General features: G+C 31.9%; 1 protein-coding gene across 4 annotated transcripts in view; it reads left to right on the top strand.

The window, feature by feature from the left end:
- The window catches only part of LOC115882868, a 451933-nt gene that overhangs the window by 338084 nt on the left and 95408 nt on the right, over positions 1-18441 (top strand). For all 4 annotated transcript variants that reach the window (XM_030901116.1, XM_030901118.1, XM_030901117.1 and 1 more), the window contains one exon: positions 15909-16002. In XM_030901116.1, coding sequence (XP_030756976.1) covers positions 15909-16002 — 94 coding nt within the window. The remainder of the gene's footprint in view (positions 1-15908; positions 16003-18441) is intronic.

Here is an 18441-nt window from a genome sequence, read left to right as displayed (position 1 = left end):
TTTGATCTCTTCTTTGTTTTTTTTATTAATGATAAGATAATTTTACTAGCATATCAAGCATATCATCATCATCATCATTTTCAGCTTATTCAACCATTTCCAATTATGGTGTCTACGTGGGCCCAAGTTATTCCTGCTAATTTCCTAATATCATGGTCCCATCTCAGGTTTGGCCTTCTTCTAGGTCTCTTAATTCCTCGTGGGCACCATGCTGTAATTCTTGTGGTTCATCTGTTGGTTGTCCTTCTTACCAGGTGTTCTGCCGATTCCCACTTGAGGGATTTCATTCTGTGGATGACATCTATCATCTGGGTCTTTTGTCGTATCTACTTTATTCTTTTGCGGTATTTCTTGTTTATTCCCAGCATATTTCGTTCCATTGAACGTTCTACGACCTGCAGTTTCCTTATAATGTCCTTTTTTAAATGTCCAGGTTTCTCGACCATAGGTCATGACTGGTAGTACACATTGGTCGTATGTATTCTTCTTTAGATAAAGTAGCATTCTAAATTTGAATATGATTGAGTTTCTTCCATAAGTACTCCATGCTAACTTAATTCTTCTGTTGATTTCTGGTAGTAGAAATCCCAAGGTGTTTATTAGTTTCCAAATTCATTTTGAGACCATACCTACAAGTTTCATGTATTTAACAATAATTATAAAATTACTGAAAAGTCTTATTCATTTAATTACGAAAAAATGGTTTCAAAACAAAAATGTCGGATTTTTGCAAATCTCTTAAATATGCCAACATTCATTCATTAATTGCTAAATTAAAATTAATGAATGAATGACAAAGTATTTAAAGTACAATGGCATATAATTTTAATCTTTCCTGTGTAATGCAAGGATTTTACATACTTACGTTATTATTATTAATGTTTTGAACCAGTCTTTTAGGAAATTCCATATTAAAAAACTAATTAGCGATAAATTTAGATATCGCGTTCAATTCTTTATTTTATGATTGATCTGAGTATTAAAATCAGTCTGATTGATCTAGTTAAGTGTTTAGTTCCTTTGTTTTAAGGAATTTGTTGTTTACGAGACTGAATATGCAATTTTTAGTTGAATATTTTTTGTATACATTCCAAAGTTGTGGTTCTACAACTTGATGTTGTTTTTAGGGATCAGTGTTTGCCTAGAGTCTTCGTATTCATAGATAATTACGCCTATCATCTGGGCACAGTCGTAATCTTTTGACTAGATTAATATGTGAATATATGGATTTTTTTAATGATTACACCTTCACCTTCCTTATGTTAAAAAAACTATAGTGTTCTTGAATATTACAGTTGAGGATTGGACCCCTCTGGTGTTACAACATCAAAATAAAAACACCAATTCACCACAATACACCAAAACACTTTTACTTGCGTTTCGCTAACCATATTAGCATCATCAGCAGATGATGCTAATAAAACTGAGTCAGTATTTGTATTTAGATTTTTTTTCCATAGCAACTGTTAAAATTGCCTTATATCTATCGTAGATAAAATAGTAGTTTAACCGCAAGGGTAGATTAAATGATACTTTAACAGCGAGGATAGGTTAAAAACTTTATTTCTTCTCGCGTGTTTTTTAATTGCTTCCATTTTTGAAAATGTTTGTATTCCTTTTCATAAGTTATTCGGCATTTAAGTGGAAGTAGTTTGGATATGGCGTTTGTCGCCTCAGCCTGAATATCTGTTGGTAATTTACTTATTTCGTTTTGAGCCATTTCTGACTCCAATTCAATCAGCAATCAACACGAAAGAGAATTAAAAAATATTGACTGAAAACTGACAATTAAAGAGACAGCTTTATTTATCGTCTTGTATAAAAAATAACTATTAAATAGTTTTTTCTTTGTTTTTTTTTATCTCGAATATCTCCAACAAAAATAGAAATATTGTTCATGATAGTTGGAAAAGAATTGAAACTAATTTAAGTGTCAAATGCACTGTGGCGGAACTTAAAAAGAAGAAAGAAGCATGTCTGGTAGAATTAACTATGTCTAATTCAAAGTAATAATACATAAACTGAAAGGTAACCTAGTTATATATAGCTATAAAAGGTCGGCTGGTTATTTTATTTTGGTTAAACTATACTGGGTTGTTCACCACATACGACACGGGGTATTGTAGCTAAACGATGAGATTTTTACAAATTGTAAGTTTCGGGTTCGATGAAGGACTATTAGAGGTACAATTTAAAAATAATTTTACAAGATACAGAGTGTCCCAAATAAGTAAAAAATATCAAAGTTTTATTTTTTTAAATGGAACACCCTGTATATTATTACATTTTAAGTTTCTACGATTAAAATAAAGGTAAATTTGATTAAGATTTATTATACTTACCGTTTTTGAAATATTTTCAATTTTGTGAAATTGCAGTAAAAATTTTAAGGCTTCATTTCTCCAAGGGTATCAAAATTTTTGATACTAAATATTTACTGAAGTTTATTTAGTGATCAGTTATTGTGTAGTAATAATAAAAATAATACTACCTTATACAGAGTGTCTAAAAATTTATTTTAAATAATTATTAGCTTCAAACGGCAATAACTTGTTTAATTTAAATGGAACACCCTGTATATTTTACTAGAATCAGATGCACAATTTAATTGTCTATCAAATTATATTAAACCATTTTTTACCTATCTCTTTAAGTTTCCGTAGAAAATGCATTTTCTTGTAATTTAGAACTTATTTATCAATATACCCATGGACTATTGACATTTTAGGTCATTTTTAAAGATGTACCAAATTTTTAAAGAGTACAGATACTAATATTGTCGATATAATTCGTTTATTTCATTAAAAAATAAAAAAAAAACTGTTTAAATATTTGTTAAAGAGGACCAATTAATATGATGCCGTATTCAAACTACATTAACTGACTGTTTGCGTTGATTAATAATAATTGCTCCAAATACTAAAAAACTGAATTTTGTATGGGCATTAGATAGTGTGATAAAAAGTAACACCTTAAAAATGATATTTCATTTTTTAATAAATGCTTATTTATAACAACAAAGACTTTAATTTGATAACTTATTATTATATTGATTTCTGACTCAAAAATCCACATTTATTATAATAATTTAATAACGAACACAATTAAGTATGTAATTAATTAGTATATGGGCGCAAATAATGGTGTTATATTTAATTAATGGTATACTCTTTTATAAAGATTTAAATAGTTTTCTTTTTGCATACAAATGGGCTAGTAATATTATCGTTTTGCTAAAAACGATAATATTACTAGTCTGTACATTTTGTACATTTGTTGCTTTAAAAACAATCTAAAATGTCAATATTCCATTGATATATTGATAAATGAGGTCTAAATTATAAGAAAATGCATTTTATACGAAAACTTGAAGGGATAGGTAAAAAATGGTATAATACAATTTGATAGACAATTTAATTGTGCATCTGATTTCTAAAAATATACAGGGCATTCCATTTAAATTAAAGAGTTGTTGTCGTTGAAAGCTAATAATTATTTAAAATAAATTTTTAGACACTCTGTAGAAGGTACACATAACTGATCAATAAATAAAGCTCCATTAAATATTTAGTATTAAAAAACATTGATACCCTTGGAGAAATGAAGCTTTAAAAATTTTACTGCAATTTCACAAAAGTGAAAATATTTCAAAAAACAGTAAGGTTTAAGTATAATAAACCTTAATCAAATTTACTGCTATTTTAATCGTAGAAACTAAAATGCAATAATATACAGGTTGTTCCATTTAAAAAAATACAACTTTGATATTCTTTATTTATTTGGGACACTCTGTATCTTGTAAAAATATTTTTAAATTGTAGCTCTAATAGTCCTTCAACGAACCCCAAACTTACAATTTGTAAAAATCTCATCGTTTAGCTACAATACTCCGTGTCGTATGTGGTGAACAACCCTGTATATCTGCATTGGAGCAATTTCACAATATGTTTTTTCAAATTGATTTTGTCCATCATTTTTTTTTGTGAAACATAGTTGCATAGATATTTAAGTTATTTTCTATAATCTAGAGTAAACTATCTAATATCTATCTCCTAAAAACACTTCAGACCACTTAATTAATAGATTCTTTGTTATTTCGCCGAACTAATTTAGAAGGTTGTTATTACTCTGATTGTGTTTACTGCAGTTCTATGTGACTGAGGTCAGGTTTCGGCAGAAATAATTCGCCACCCAGATGCAGACCGAGCCATCGGCATTTTTATTGGTTCCAAGAACGGTGAAATCAAGCAAGATTTAGTGGAACAAAGGTATTGGATCGCCAACGGCTATTTCTTTCCCGCTGTTTTTTGATTACCATTATATCTATTTTAGACTAGAACCAGAATATTTTTCAAAGCAAAATTTACCAGTTCGTTTTTGGTTTTGATCGTGATGTTTTTTATAAGTTCAAGGTAGGTACTTTGAACAGATTCTTGTAGTCTAAGATACAGATACATATTGGGCACTATGGCTCTAAGACAACTACCCAAGTATTTTTTATATAAAAGATATTCAAATATATCTCTACAGGGTGACCCAATATTCTGAAAAACGCCTTGAAATAATTTATTAATTAATTTAGAGTGGGGTGTCGAAGTAGCCCTTAGGGAATGGAAGACGAAATGTCAAGGTATGGGAATACCCATTGGGGACAACACACTATTTACCCTGAACTTTGCAGACGATCAGGTCGTGATTGCGCAGGACTCATACGATCTAGAGTTCATGACTAAGAGGCTTTATCAAGAATACAACAAATGGGGACTTCAGGTTAGTCTAAAGAAGACCGAATACTTAGCTGTCAATTCCAACGCTTGAAGTCTTCATTAATGATAACGTCCAGATTCAACAAGGAGACAAATTTAAATACCTGGGTGCTACTATCAACAATGAGGGTTTGGGCAAAGAAGAAATACAAACCCGAATTCAGAAGAGCAAACAAGTTATTGGATGTCTTAACAGCCTCTGGTGGGACCGAAACTTATCTGCAACAACTAAAAAGAGACTTGGAAGAACATTGGTGTAGTCAGTTCTTTGCTATGGTTCAGAGCTGTGGACTCTGAGTGCAGACGCGAAGCGCAAAATCCAAGTTGTCGAAAGACCTTAGAAGAAGTGCAGGTATATCTAGGATGGAAAAAAAGACAAACATCGAGGTCAGGCGTATCATGAATGCATCGGAGGAGACAGTACTGGATCGAATCGAAAAATCCAGCTTAAAATGGTTTGGACATGTTCTGCGTATGCCGGAGAACAGGTGGCCAAAAAGAGTTTTTCAATGGGCTCCCCAGGGTAGAAGAAAGAGAGGTAGACCTAGAAAATCCTGGAACGGAACGGTTACGGAAGCAATGGAAGCTCGTAACTTAGAAGCTGATGACGCTCTAAATCGAGATGTGTGGCGTAGGGTAACAGGAAGGCAGCAATAGGCTGTAGTTGGAAATGAGTATTAAATACTTAAACCAAATCCCGTTTATATATATATATATATATATATATATATATATATATATATATATATATATATATATATATATATATATATATATATATATATATATATATATATATATATATATATATATATAGAGTGGGATGGACATCAACGATACACGCAATGGAGACATGATGTCATCATACTCTTTCGATAGTTAAAGGACGAGAAGAAGAAGGAGTATCTCTTCTAGTTTGCGACGTCCTTGTATACATACACTATACATACTATTTATATCAGGTAGAACTAGGGCCGTCAAAACAAATCAACAAACAGAAAACGAAATAAGGAAGTAAAAGGCATTAAAACTCACACCTGATGTAAGCAAGAAAACTCACAGTTTATTTTTCGATGTCCAGGGAATCGGAAAAACCTCTAAATCAGTCGGGACCCGGTTTTGTTTGAATAAACCGACGTTTTCCTACAAATCCAGCTGGAAAAGACGTGCCGTCTGGCTAAATCGGAAGATTTTCGAATTGAAACATTATCCAGAAATCCGATTTTCGAGGTTCTTTCTGTGTTTTTGGACGCTGGCCAATAGCTCGGGCGAGATTTAATTTTACAGTTAATAATTCTGATATTAATCCAAAAATATTCTTATATTTGAAGAGAGGTTTAAATAACCAACATCGAATATTGAAAAAAGTCTGGGATTTTTACTGCTGGTGTACAAATCTACTGAGATGAACCGCCTGTATAAAAATAAACATATTTCTTTAAATTCACAACATTCATTTTTAAGACATTCTGTATACATAAATAAAATTATTGATTTTTAAAATATTATTCGCAAAACCCGGGAATATAACTCTCCAGCCTATCTATATTTTATAGATTTAACAAAGCCCTTTGATAGAGTCCAACTAAAAGACATCATCACCATCTTGGAAAGCAGTAATGTCTCGAAAGAACTCACAGAACTTATCAAGGACTTAAACACAAACACAACAACCCAAATAAGAACAAACTTTACCTTAACGCAGCATCTTCGAACTACAACAGGTCTTCGCCAAGGCGACAGTCTCAGCCCTCTGTTATTCAACACAATCATGGATCAAGTAATAAAAACCGTCACGAATACTGGATTAGGATATCGAATGGGAATGCATAAAGTAAACATATTATGCTATGCCGATGACGCAGTACTTATTGCAGAGTCAGAGGACGACCTCCAAAGAATGCTACAAGCTTTTAACAGACTGGCAGAAAAACTTAACATGCAAATTTCCAAATAAGACCAAATGCATGACCATTACAAAGGAGCCTCTACGGTGCAAATTGGTAATAAATAACAAAACTATTGATCAGATAATGTCATTCGAATACCTCGGATGCAAAATTACAAGCTCATGATTCCTGGAAGAAGAAGTAAGGAAACAAGCCAATAAAGCTGCCGCAATATCAGGACATCTTAAATATCCCATATGGAAAAACAAACATTTGAGTACAGAATGCAAGTCAAGAATATACAAAATCTGCATACGACCAGTGATGACATATGGTGCGGAAATCAGAGCTGAAACATCAGTAACAAAGAGAATCCTACGAACTACTGAAATGGTTTATTTTTCGATGTCCAGGGAATCGGAAAAACCTCTAAATCAGTCGGGACCCGGTTTTGTTTGAATAAACCGACGTTTTCCTACAAATCCAGCTGGAAAAGACGTGCCGTCTGGCTAAATCGGAAGATTTTCGAATTGAAACATTATCCAGAAATCCGATTTTCGAGGTTCTTTCTGTATTTTTGGCCGGTAGCCAACAGCTCCGGCGAGATTTAATTTTGCAGTTAATAATTCTGATATTAATCCAAAAATATTCTTATATTTAAAAAGAGGGGGAAAAATCTGGGATTTTTACTGCTGGAGTACAAATCTACTGAGATGAACCGTCTATTTAAAAATAAACATATTTCTTTAAAGAAACTCTGTATACATAAATAAAATTATTGATTTATAAAATATTATTCGTAAAACCCGGGAAAGGAAATCGGACGACGAACAGAGATAATAGTTGTTAAGTAATAGCATTTATACTACCATTCGATACGCATTGTTATTTAGGTTCGTAAGTTATGTGACAAGGAATGTTATTAAAGGTAAAGTAAATGTTTTCTCATTATTTAACTAGTGTTAACTAAAACATATAGCTTATTTGTCTGTTGTAATATTCTGTGCTAAAGATTTTCTCTATTTATTTCATCTGAGAATTATATCATATAACATGTGTATGTATTTAATGGAATCGATGATGCTGTGAATAATTTCATTTATTTTAATTCAATATCTTAGCTCGCAAAAGGGCAACCAAAAATAATAAATAGAATAACTTATAATCTAAAGATATTTGCACTAAACCTTCAACTTTAGCTTCGAGCGCCGCAACCAGAGTTAAACTGACAAAACTCTTCAGTTTCGAACGATATAAATGTGGCATGTTTTGAATGTATAATACTACAAACCTTGGTATGAGGACAGTTTCTGTATTATTATTATTTCCCTTTTATTAAAGTTCAGAACAGCATAGTTGGATTCTTTGGAATAGTGATCAAGGTTATCTCTGCCGTGCTCTTTACTTGTGAATTCCAGGCAATTCCAAGCACTCTTTTCATTTAATAAAATAAGTAGTGCTATTTACAAATTTGGCGTCAATACTGGGTACTTTCTTTCTATCTAAACTACGTTGAAAAAATGAGACGCTTTACAACACCGTAGTAATTGTAGAGACTATATCGGAGGGGGAAAGTTAATGACCGCAACCTTATAGATCTGTTATCTTTCTTGATTATAGCTCATCATACAGTCTCAGGGCTTTGACAAAAACCAGTATCTCAGACAGTTTTATATAGAGATTAGTTCTCCATCTCCGATATTTTCTCCACAGAATCTGCATTCGCCGTTGTTTCTTACCTTCAATCCTCTGAGGTGTTTATTGAGGACAGTGTCCTGTCAAAAACCTCGTGATAATACGAAGGTTGTTCTTATTTAAATCAAGGAAAATATTTAATTTTTCTCGGTCGCCTAAGTCCTGAGAAATGTCTTTGAGTGTCTTAGACATTTGAAGGATTCCCATTCTAGGTTTCGGATAGGTTGTTTGATTATCGGACAATTATTTTCTACCGCTATTTCTTCCGATGGCTTATTCTATTTTAATCCGTAGTAGCTAGATCTCGGATTGCTCTTCCTTACATTGAAACAATGAGAAATTTTGCAAATCCGTAGGAATACAAACTTGTTACTTTATTTTCGCAATGGTACAAGAAATAAGTTTCTTATAACTACGAAATTATTGAAGAAACTAATCTACACCAATCGTCTGCGAAATTGTAACAAGCTGTCTGACACTACAAACGGAAAATTCTGGAAAACGATCCAAAATTAAAATTAAATCTCTCTCACGCGCACTGCGTGTCCTTCGATCTATACCAACATCGTCATAAATGTCAGCGACAAAACTGTCATTTGAATTTAAACATTCGTAACGATGGCATAAATCAAACGGGCCAGACGAGATCGTCACAAAGCGAAAAGCCCAGAGCTCTCGTTTCGGAGCTATAAAATTTATTGAAAGTGGAAAATTAAAAACGGCCAACGATTGGACCGGGTCCAAAAACCGGAAATGAGAAAAAAATCAGTCGTAAAATGTCCAATTTGGAAACGTGTACTGAAACGAGACTTAGGCCACTTTACAAATCCGTTATTCTATTCTACAAATAGCAATTTCTTCAGGAATTGGTTCTTTTAAAAGTCCTTTTAATATGCCATATGGAATGTTAAGAGTCCATTTCACTAGTCCGAAAAAGTAGCAAAATAAGCGTTCCGCAATTAACGTTTTATATAGAACTCGCTAGATATTTTTACTCAAATGAAGAAGGAAATTAAAGATAAAGGTTTATGCTATATCCGTATTGTAGCACATTTTTAGACAACTTTTTTATTTTTAAGATTTTGATGGTCAAACATCAACAAAATATTCCTTATGTTTGGACTAAATTTTCTCGAAAGATATAATTTAAAATTCCCTTACAATACGGAAATAGATTGAAGTTTTGTGATTACAGAGATATATACTTTATATGGTTTTTTAACAAATTGCTCACTATTTTATGACAAATGCTGAAGCTTTGCAAACTTTAATCAAGTCTTAATCAAAGCACATGTGTTTGGAACTTTAGGTGATTTTAGACTTAACACGATAGGATCGGGCTAAGCCTTAGCCCACGGCCACACAGAAAGCGTTTTTTGCGTTTTTAGCGTGAAGCGTCTTTAGCGACTAAAACAAAATAACAGGATTATATAGGAGTGGCCACACCAAAAGCGTGTAGCGTTCGGCGTGTCTCGCAAAAGACGCAAATGAAAACAAATTAGTTTGTTTTCTGTAGCGTCTTTAGCGTTTTCTAAGATACCCCGTCATAAGCGCACGTTATACCGTATGATCGAGAAAAAACGGCGTCAGCGATGGCTATGGAATGAAGATCGCTGTCATTCTATATGTAAATGTATATGGGAAATGTCATTGATGTTCATTTCCCAGCCAACTGGACGCCGTTTTTTTTCGATAATACGGTAGTTGATAATACAATAAAAATAAATTAAATAGTATGCATTTTTTTCATTATAGGGTATTATCTAAAAATATTTTTATAAAGAACATCTACTGTTTAGGAAGATTCTGTTCAAAAATTTGAAGGAAATCTTTGAAAAAATGTAGTTTGAAATGTTGAAAAAGTAATAAATTAAAGAAATATTTTCTTAAGCGTAAAAAATAGTTTTTTATGCGTAAAAAGGTTTTTTTTCTGCGTAAAAAAGTTTTTTTTAACAGAAACAAATAGTTTTTGACGCGTAAAAATTAGTTTTTTACATGTAACAAATAGTTTTTTACACGTAAAAATTTTTTTTTTGCGTAACAAAATGTTTTTTACCAGAAACAATAAGTTTTTGATGCGTAAAAAAAAATTTTTTTACGTGTAACAAATAGTTTTTTACACGTGAAAAATATTTTTTTGGGTAAAAACGTTTTTTACCAGAAACAATAAGTTTTTGACGCGTAAAAAATAGTTTTTCCGTGTAACAAATAGTTTTTTTACACGTAAAAAATATTTTTTTGCGTAAGAAAGGGTTTCTACCAGAAACAATAAGTTACTGACGCGTAAAAAATAGTTTTTTACGCGTAAAAAAACAATTTTTTTCGCGTAACAAATAGATTTTTACACGTAATAAATAGTTGTATACGCGTAAAAAATAGTTTTCTACCAGTAACAAATAGTTTTTTTTACACGTAATAATTCGATTCATTTTTACAAAATTTGTATTAAAATATCAATATTTTTGATAAACACGTGGACTGCTTACAAATACACGTCGCGTCACTAGGTATTTCTAAGCCGTTAACACATTTCGTTACAACGAGCTCGTGTATCAGGGCCGTCTCACTAGCTCGTATGTCACGGCCTTGAATTTTTACCCCCAGCGCGCGTAAAGAAGTTTCACTCCAAAATGTTTCATAAATCATGTCCTAAAATTGCATTAGCAACTAGAAATATTTACTATTCTATTATATAATTATAATTATATAATATAAATATATTATATTATAATTATAACAAGTACTAACTACAACACTACAACATAAAAAAAACTATACACATATAAACTAAAATTCGTAAAATAAATGGCAAATAATAATAATTATTATTTTTACTCACACCATTGGCACTAGCAGTAAATTGTGTTTGTCTCCGAATATATATGTCCCGGTCCGTCCACAATTCAATCCCAGCATCTTTTATCTTCGTCTCTTCAACGCTAACGGTGCCGATCTCGCCTATCTCTTTCTCACAGGATTGATTGTTGGACGGGCCGGGAATCCACGAGCTTGGGACGTTACTAATTGACATCGTGATAGAAACTGCAGACCTGCCGCGTCTTTTGCGTGTTTTTAATGGACACAAATCGAAAAAAGTGCTTAAAACGGTAAAATCGCAAAAAGAGCTTGAGACGCAAAAAACGCAAAACACTAAAAACGCTTTCTGTGTGGCCGTGGGCTTAGGCAGATTTCTGAAATATAATATATATTTCCTTCGGCCACACACCCGCTTTACCCGACCCCTGAGAGCGCCCATCAAGTACGGCGTAATAGATTCTTAAAAAAAAACAACGCTTTATTGTACAAAAATCCAAAACAGCTTCATCGACAAAGCAAAACAAAAAAAAGCACAAAAACAAATATACAAATAATAAAAAAAATGTCATACAATACAAATCAATTCAAAAAAAAAATTACGTCATAAAATTACAAATAAAAAATATATGGACATTGCAAAACACAGGCGTATCTACAATATTTTACAAAAGGAAAACTGTAAATGGATAAAATCATGTTATAATAACATAAAATCAAGAGTTATAAAATATTAAATACTAGACCTTTAACCAGTGTGTGAGATGATCAAAATATTAAAATTAAAATTCTAAATTGTTCATGATTAAACATCAACAAAAAAGTCGTTTACCGCATATAGGGCTCTCTCCAGTAAGTATGATTTCAGAGCTTTGCGAAATGCGGGAAAGAATGAAAGTGACTTGATATTCGAAGGCAAATGATTGTACATTTTCTTGGCATTGTACAGTATTGAGCCCTTAACTAGTTCTGAGCTCGGGGTTGGCAGATAAATATCGTGCTCCGCATTCCTAAGTGGATAGTTGTGAGAAGGCCTTTCCGGAATAGAGAATATGTGCTTGCGGATTAAGCAAACGGATTCAAAAATGAATAAGGAAGGAAGAGTCAGTATTTTGAAATTTTTAAAGAAATTCTGGCAGTGAGTTCTACTGTTTAGTCCCAATAAGTATCGAACTGCTCTCTTTTGAAGTTTGAAAATACGATCAAATTTTGTCGCGCAGCAAGTACCCCAGAATGGAAGGGCATAACGAAGATGCGACTCAAAAAGGGCATAATAGACCATTCTAGAGGTTGATGAGTTAAGTTCCTTAGACACTGATCTTAGCGCAAAACAGGCAGAGCTTAGTTTCTTTGATAAGGCTTCGATGTGCAAGTCCCATTTTAAAGAGTTGTCCACAACAAGTCCTAAGAATCTCACAGAGTCCACGACGTCAATAGTGGTGTTATTAAGTACAAAAGGTTGTATAGTACTTTTATATGACAAAACTTTAGTTTTTGAAAGGTTGATGCATAGGAGATTAGAATCGCACCAAGATTTAATGGTGCGTAAGTCACTGGATATAGTATCATATAGTGCCGTAACATCTGGGCCGCTCCAAGTGAAACTAGTATCGTCCGCAAAGAGGCAGATTTTACCGTTAATATCTAGATTTGCAATGTCGTTGATAAACACCAGAAATAAAATAGTGCCAAGTACTGAACCCTGAGGGACACCACATTCTATAGGCTTACAAGAAGACATAGACGTATCAATCCTCACAAGCTGCCTTCTGTTGCCAAGATACGACTTAAGCCTGAATCCATAGTATTGCAATTTGTTAATTGAGATATTATGATTTACACAGTCGAAAGCCTTAGAGAAATCACAGAAAATTGTAGCTGTATAGTGATGGTTATTCAGGCTAGAGTATACATTATTAAAAAGGTCGAACATAGCATCATTTGTGCAACTGTTACTTAGAAATCCAAATTGATGGGTAGAAAGTACTTTATATTTAAGGAGAAAAGATAGAAGCCTTTTCTTAACCAATCTTTCAATGCTCTTAAAGCTCTATGGAATATGAGATTGGCTCTCTTTTTTTTTTTTGAGTTGCAAAAAATCGTAATAAAGAACATTTCAATAAAAAAAAGTACACACTAAGGTGGAAATTTTTGTAAAAAATAAAATAATTGTTATTTAAAACAGAAAAAAGTTCATGGTTAATGTTTTATCGATATTGTACACACGTAATCCCATTAAATATAAATGGGAGATTGATTATCAGGCCCAGCGATAGAAAACTTATTGACATTGACCTATACTTTCCCTGCTTATTTCCCTTTTGCTTTTACATGCTCGTCATCCATTAATTCAAGCAACGTTGTAATATTTATCTAGTTGGAAAATTTCCATTGTTGCCGCACAGAACATTTTAAAAAAGAAAACTGCTTTTTTATAGCATCGCGAGGGGAAGTGTAATTTTTACTCCTAATAAAACAATCTATATACTAATATATAAAATCCTTAAGTGACTGACTCACTGATTAATCACGATCCTGCTCAAACCACTCAACGTAAGAAGCTCAATTTTGGCATACAGGTTGATTCTAGGGTGTAGAGGTTCGATAAGAATGGATTTTTCGAAATTCCAGTTCCAAGGGGGTGAAACTACCCCTCAAATATTACAATATTTTTTATTTAAAAAATTTATATTTTATTTTGTCTTTTTACATATTTTAAAATTTTTAAAAATGCATACAAGGTGTTTCGAAAAATCTGATCATTGATTAATCACGATCCTGCTTAAAGCGCTTGACGTAAAAAGCTGATTTTTGGAAAACAGATTTACTTCAGGGTGTAGAGGTTCGATAAGAAGGGATTTTTCGAAACTCGAATTCTAAGGGGGTGAAACCCTTAGATTAACAATAAAAAGTGAAACCACCTCTCAAATATTAGAATATTTTTTATTTGAAAATTATTTTAAACATGTATATTTTATTTTGTTGTTTTTCATATTTTAAGATTTTTTAAAAATTTATATAGGGTGTTTCATAAAATATGATCATTGAGTAATCACGATTTTGCTTAAACTGCTTGACGTTTAAAGCTTATTTTTGGTAAACGGATTGAACTGTAGGGTGTAGGGGTGTAATCTCAAATTCCAAGAGGGTGAAAACGCCCCTCAAATATTACAATATTTGTTCTTTAGAAAACGGTTAGTCTTTCGGCAAAAACGCTTGGACACGCATACTTACTTTATTTTGTTTTCTATTACATATTTTGAAACCAAGTTATATAATAATATCGTTATATCATTTTTTCTCATGCTGACATAAATGTGAGAAAATTTTATCCAGCTTGTATGTTAATGCAAATTCTTGCTTTGCTTTATCATCACCATTACAAATGATTAATTCGACCCGAACGAAGTTGCGGGTACACGCTGGTATACTATATGTTTGGTTTGGGTTTTCAGCATTAAAACAGCTTATTTTAAGTTTATCTCCCAATTGTATTTTCTGTAATCTCTGTCCACTGAGCCTTGACTTGACCAAGATAGTCTGCAATTATTAATTTTGAAGTATCTTGGATACAGAGCTTTTTCGAAACGCTAGATCATTCTGTACAAATTCTCATGGTAAGGTTAGATAAATTCGAATTTATTTATTTAGTTTCAGGAAATATTTTTATTTGTATTTGGACAAGCTCAACAGTTTTTTTGGCGAATTACCACAGATGCAAACCTAGCGAAGGTCTATAAACCGATTACTTACTGGCCTCGGTTATTCGCAAGTTAGCACCTTTATTTTTAAATTCTCCAAAAAAGCGACCTTCATCTTATATATCGGCTTGAAAACTGTTTCGATTATGAGTATTTAAGGTTATGTTTTTCACACATTTCATTGACTCCATTGAAACATCATTGACAAAGATTTTTTAGTTTCTTCAAAATCACGAGTTTATCATATCGATGATTTTGTGTCGTAATTAGTTTCTTTGTTATTTTCTATTTTTGTAGAATTATTTTATTTTCAAAATTTTAAATAGTGGCTTGTTTATAAATAACTCATAAGAATAAAGAATATGTTATTGAAAAGGTTGAGAAATCTCTATAATGGAATATATTCATACAATAGATAGTTTGACGCAAATCGATCATATAAAAAAATAATTTTCTAAATATATAACTAATCTAATTATAATCCAACGTTGATCAATAAACTCTTATAATCTTTCTTTTTTTTCTGTTCAACCGAAAATACCTTGGAAAATCCATCATTATGTATTCAACACCTACGTGATTGTATTAACGATAAATTACGCATTTTTGTGACAAATATAGAAAGACGAATTAAAAATACCTATTAGAGGTATTTTTAATATGCAAATAGAGGTATTTTTAATCTATATTAAGACCAATGAGTGTTGGTTAGTAGATAAAAATGGGCTTTCTATATACATATCGGGTTTGTATTTCAGGTTTTCACCAGTTTAATCAAATATTAATATAAATAAAAAAATTAATAGCATAGATCTTCCAAAACACATATTTTAATACATCTTTACTTAAGTTGGTTCTTTATATACTAATTACATAATGATTGTATATACAGACGGATTCAAAATTAGATGTGTTTTTCTTCACCATTTCAAGTGGATTCCTCCAATATATATCTTTCATTAAAAAAAACATAATAAATACAACTTTATAGCATTTTTAACTTTTCGGTAAACAGAGTTTTATAGTTTTTCTTTTTTTTTCAGATGGACCAAATGAAAGCTTGTACATGATCAGTGGAGTATGCGTTGCCATGCTCCTTGTTGGTGTGATGATTATTCTGGTTGCCATCACTATCAGGTAAGTAGAAAATATATGCAATTTTCTGTAGGACTGTAGGTATTTGCTGATAGTTATTTTGAGGCTTTAGAATACAAATATAAAGGCGAAGAAACTTATTATCTACTTTGGATAGCATAAAACTTTAGATAATTTAAGGTGACTTTCTAATGCAGTTTAATGTTGCTTGCCAACATTTTGCATGGTTTTTTCTTTGTGTCATCTTAGATCTTACTAACTGGTAACAAGTGAACTATAAATTTATATAATAATAAATTTAGGTTGTTTACCCAATTTTCTTTCATTTTAATCCCCAAATTGTGACAAGTGACCGTAATGTCGCGGTTAAATTTGAGATATGTTGTATGTTTTGCACAAGGCAACATTCCAATGTGCATATTCATAGGTAGGTTTGCTAGTTGATGATTCAATTTCAATTTGTGTTTTCGTAAGATTATTGATGCTTTAAGGTTTTCATAAATAATAATGCCGAATTATATACCTATACCTACTATAAAAAGACGGAATGGTTATAGATATAATATAATTAGTAGAATAATTTTCAAAAAAAAAAAATAGTTGCTACTTTGTTCTTATTATTTTGCTACTACTACTATTATCTTTATGAGATTTACTCTCTTTATTTGACAGACGGATAATAAAAAACGTCCATTTCGCGTAAAATTTTATGTCAAATAATGTCTACAAATATCTTAAATAAACAGAACGACAATAAGTAGAGAACTTTCAACTGATAGTCAATATAAAATATAATAAATAATGTTGGTGCCGGTGTTATAATATAAAGTAAAGATATAAAACGATATCTTCTGCTGAACATGGAATTGAGGCGAGATAAGATAAAATATATGAACTTACGGGGACGTTTGTACTCGTGATTTTATCGGTACCATTGATAAAAAAAGCTGGGGTACGACGGTATTAAATAAGTACGAGATTGGCAAACGGAGGCGTTGATATTTTCTCTAGAGTCTGATAGTACCATTGGCGTATCTAGCTAAGGATAAAAGAGGCCACAGTCCTTAATATTAAACATCTTCAATACACTATGAACTGTACCAGTAATTAATTACTCATTATCACTGTTATAGAGGAGAATAACAGTATTTGTGTAAACCGTACCACTTTGCAGAAAAGTTAAAACATTTACCAAATTTTTCGGAGTGGCTGGTTTATTTAGTCTGAGCTCTTCCACTTCTGTATATTTTTTATTACTTTTATATACAGTTCTTTAATATTTATATTATAGTACATATATTTATTACTAGCGTGTACCCGCGACTTCGTTCGCGTCGAATTAATCATTTGTAATGGTGATGATAAAGCAAAACAAGAATTTCCATTAACATACAAACTGGATAAAATTTTCTCACATTTATGTCAGCATGAGAAAAAACAATATGGCGATATTATTATATAACTTGGTAATATTTGAGGGGTAGTTTCATCTCGTTGGAATTTGACTTTCGAAAAATTCGTTAGCCAAAAATAAGCTTTTTAAGCAGAATCCTGGTTAATCAATTACCCAACTTTTTGGAACACCCTGTATGATTTTTTAAAAAAATTCAAAATATGTAAAAAAACAAAATAAATTATGCGTGTCCAAGCGTAGAAAGACTAACCGTTTTTTAAATACAAAATATTGTGATATTTGACGGGTGTTTTCAACCACTTGGAATTTGAGATTCGAGAAACCCCTCCTTATCGAACCTCTACACCCCATAATCAATCCGTTTGCCAAAAATCAGCTTTATACGTCAAGCGCTTTAAGCAGGATGATTAACAACGTGATTAATCAATGACTAGATTTTTCGAAACACCCTGTATACATTTTTAAAAAATCTTAAAATATGTTAAAAAACAAGATAAAATATACCTGTTTAATCGTGTTTTCGGAAACTTGACCGTTTTTTAAATAAAAAATATTGTAATATTTGAGGGGTGGTTTCACCCCCTGAGGACTGGAATTACGAAGAATACCTTCTTATCGAAGCTCTGCACCCTAGAATCAACCTGTATGCCAAAACTGAGCTTCCTACGTTGAGTGGTGTGAGCAGGATCGTGATTAATCAGTGCGTCACTTAAGGATTTTATATATTGGTATAGATTTATATTTTTTTATTAGTGTTATAGATTTTTAATACCATCATTTTTACAGAAATATAATTTTTCAAAAGCTTTGGAAATGGTACGATTCAGGAAATCGCTTGCCGAAGTCGTACCATGAGGCTTCCTATATCGTACCTGTCATCTAAAATACATATATGTATGTCAGTTCAGTTTGCAGGTCATCTTGTATCTCAAATCAGCATCTGTGTAAACATTTCTATCCACAGACATAAAACATCACCCAAATCCATTTGTATCATTTGATACGCTTACAGGTCTATCGCAAGTTTCTTCTATTAATCCTTCTACTATCCAAAATGGTACTGCTAC

This window comes from Sitophilus oryzae, unplaced genomic scaffold (genome assembly GCF_002938485.1).
Source record: "Sitophilus oryzae breed Bouriz unplaced genomic scaffold, Soryzae_2.0 scaffold_179_pilon_pilon, whole genome shotgun sequence".
NCBI classification, from domain to species: Eukaryota; Metazoa; Arthropoda; class Insecta; order Coleoptera; family Curculionidae; genus Sitophilus; species Sitophilus oryzae.
The sequence above is the reverse complement of the archived record's forward strand: the minus strand, read 5'-3'. Positions and strand labels throughout refer to the sequence as shown.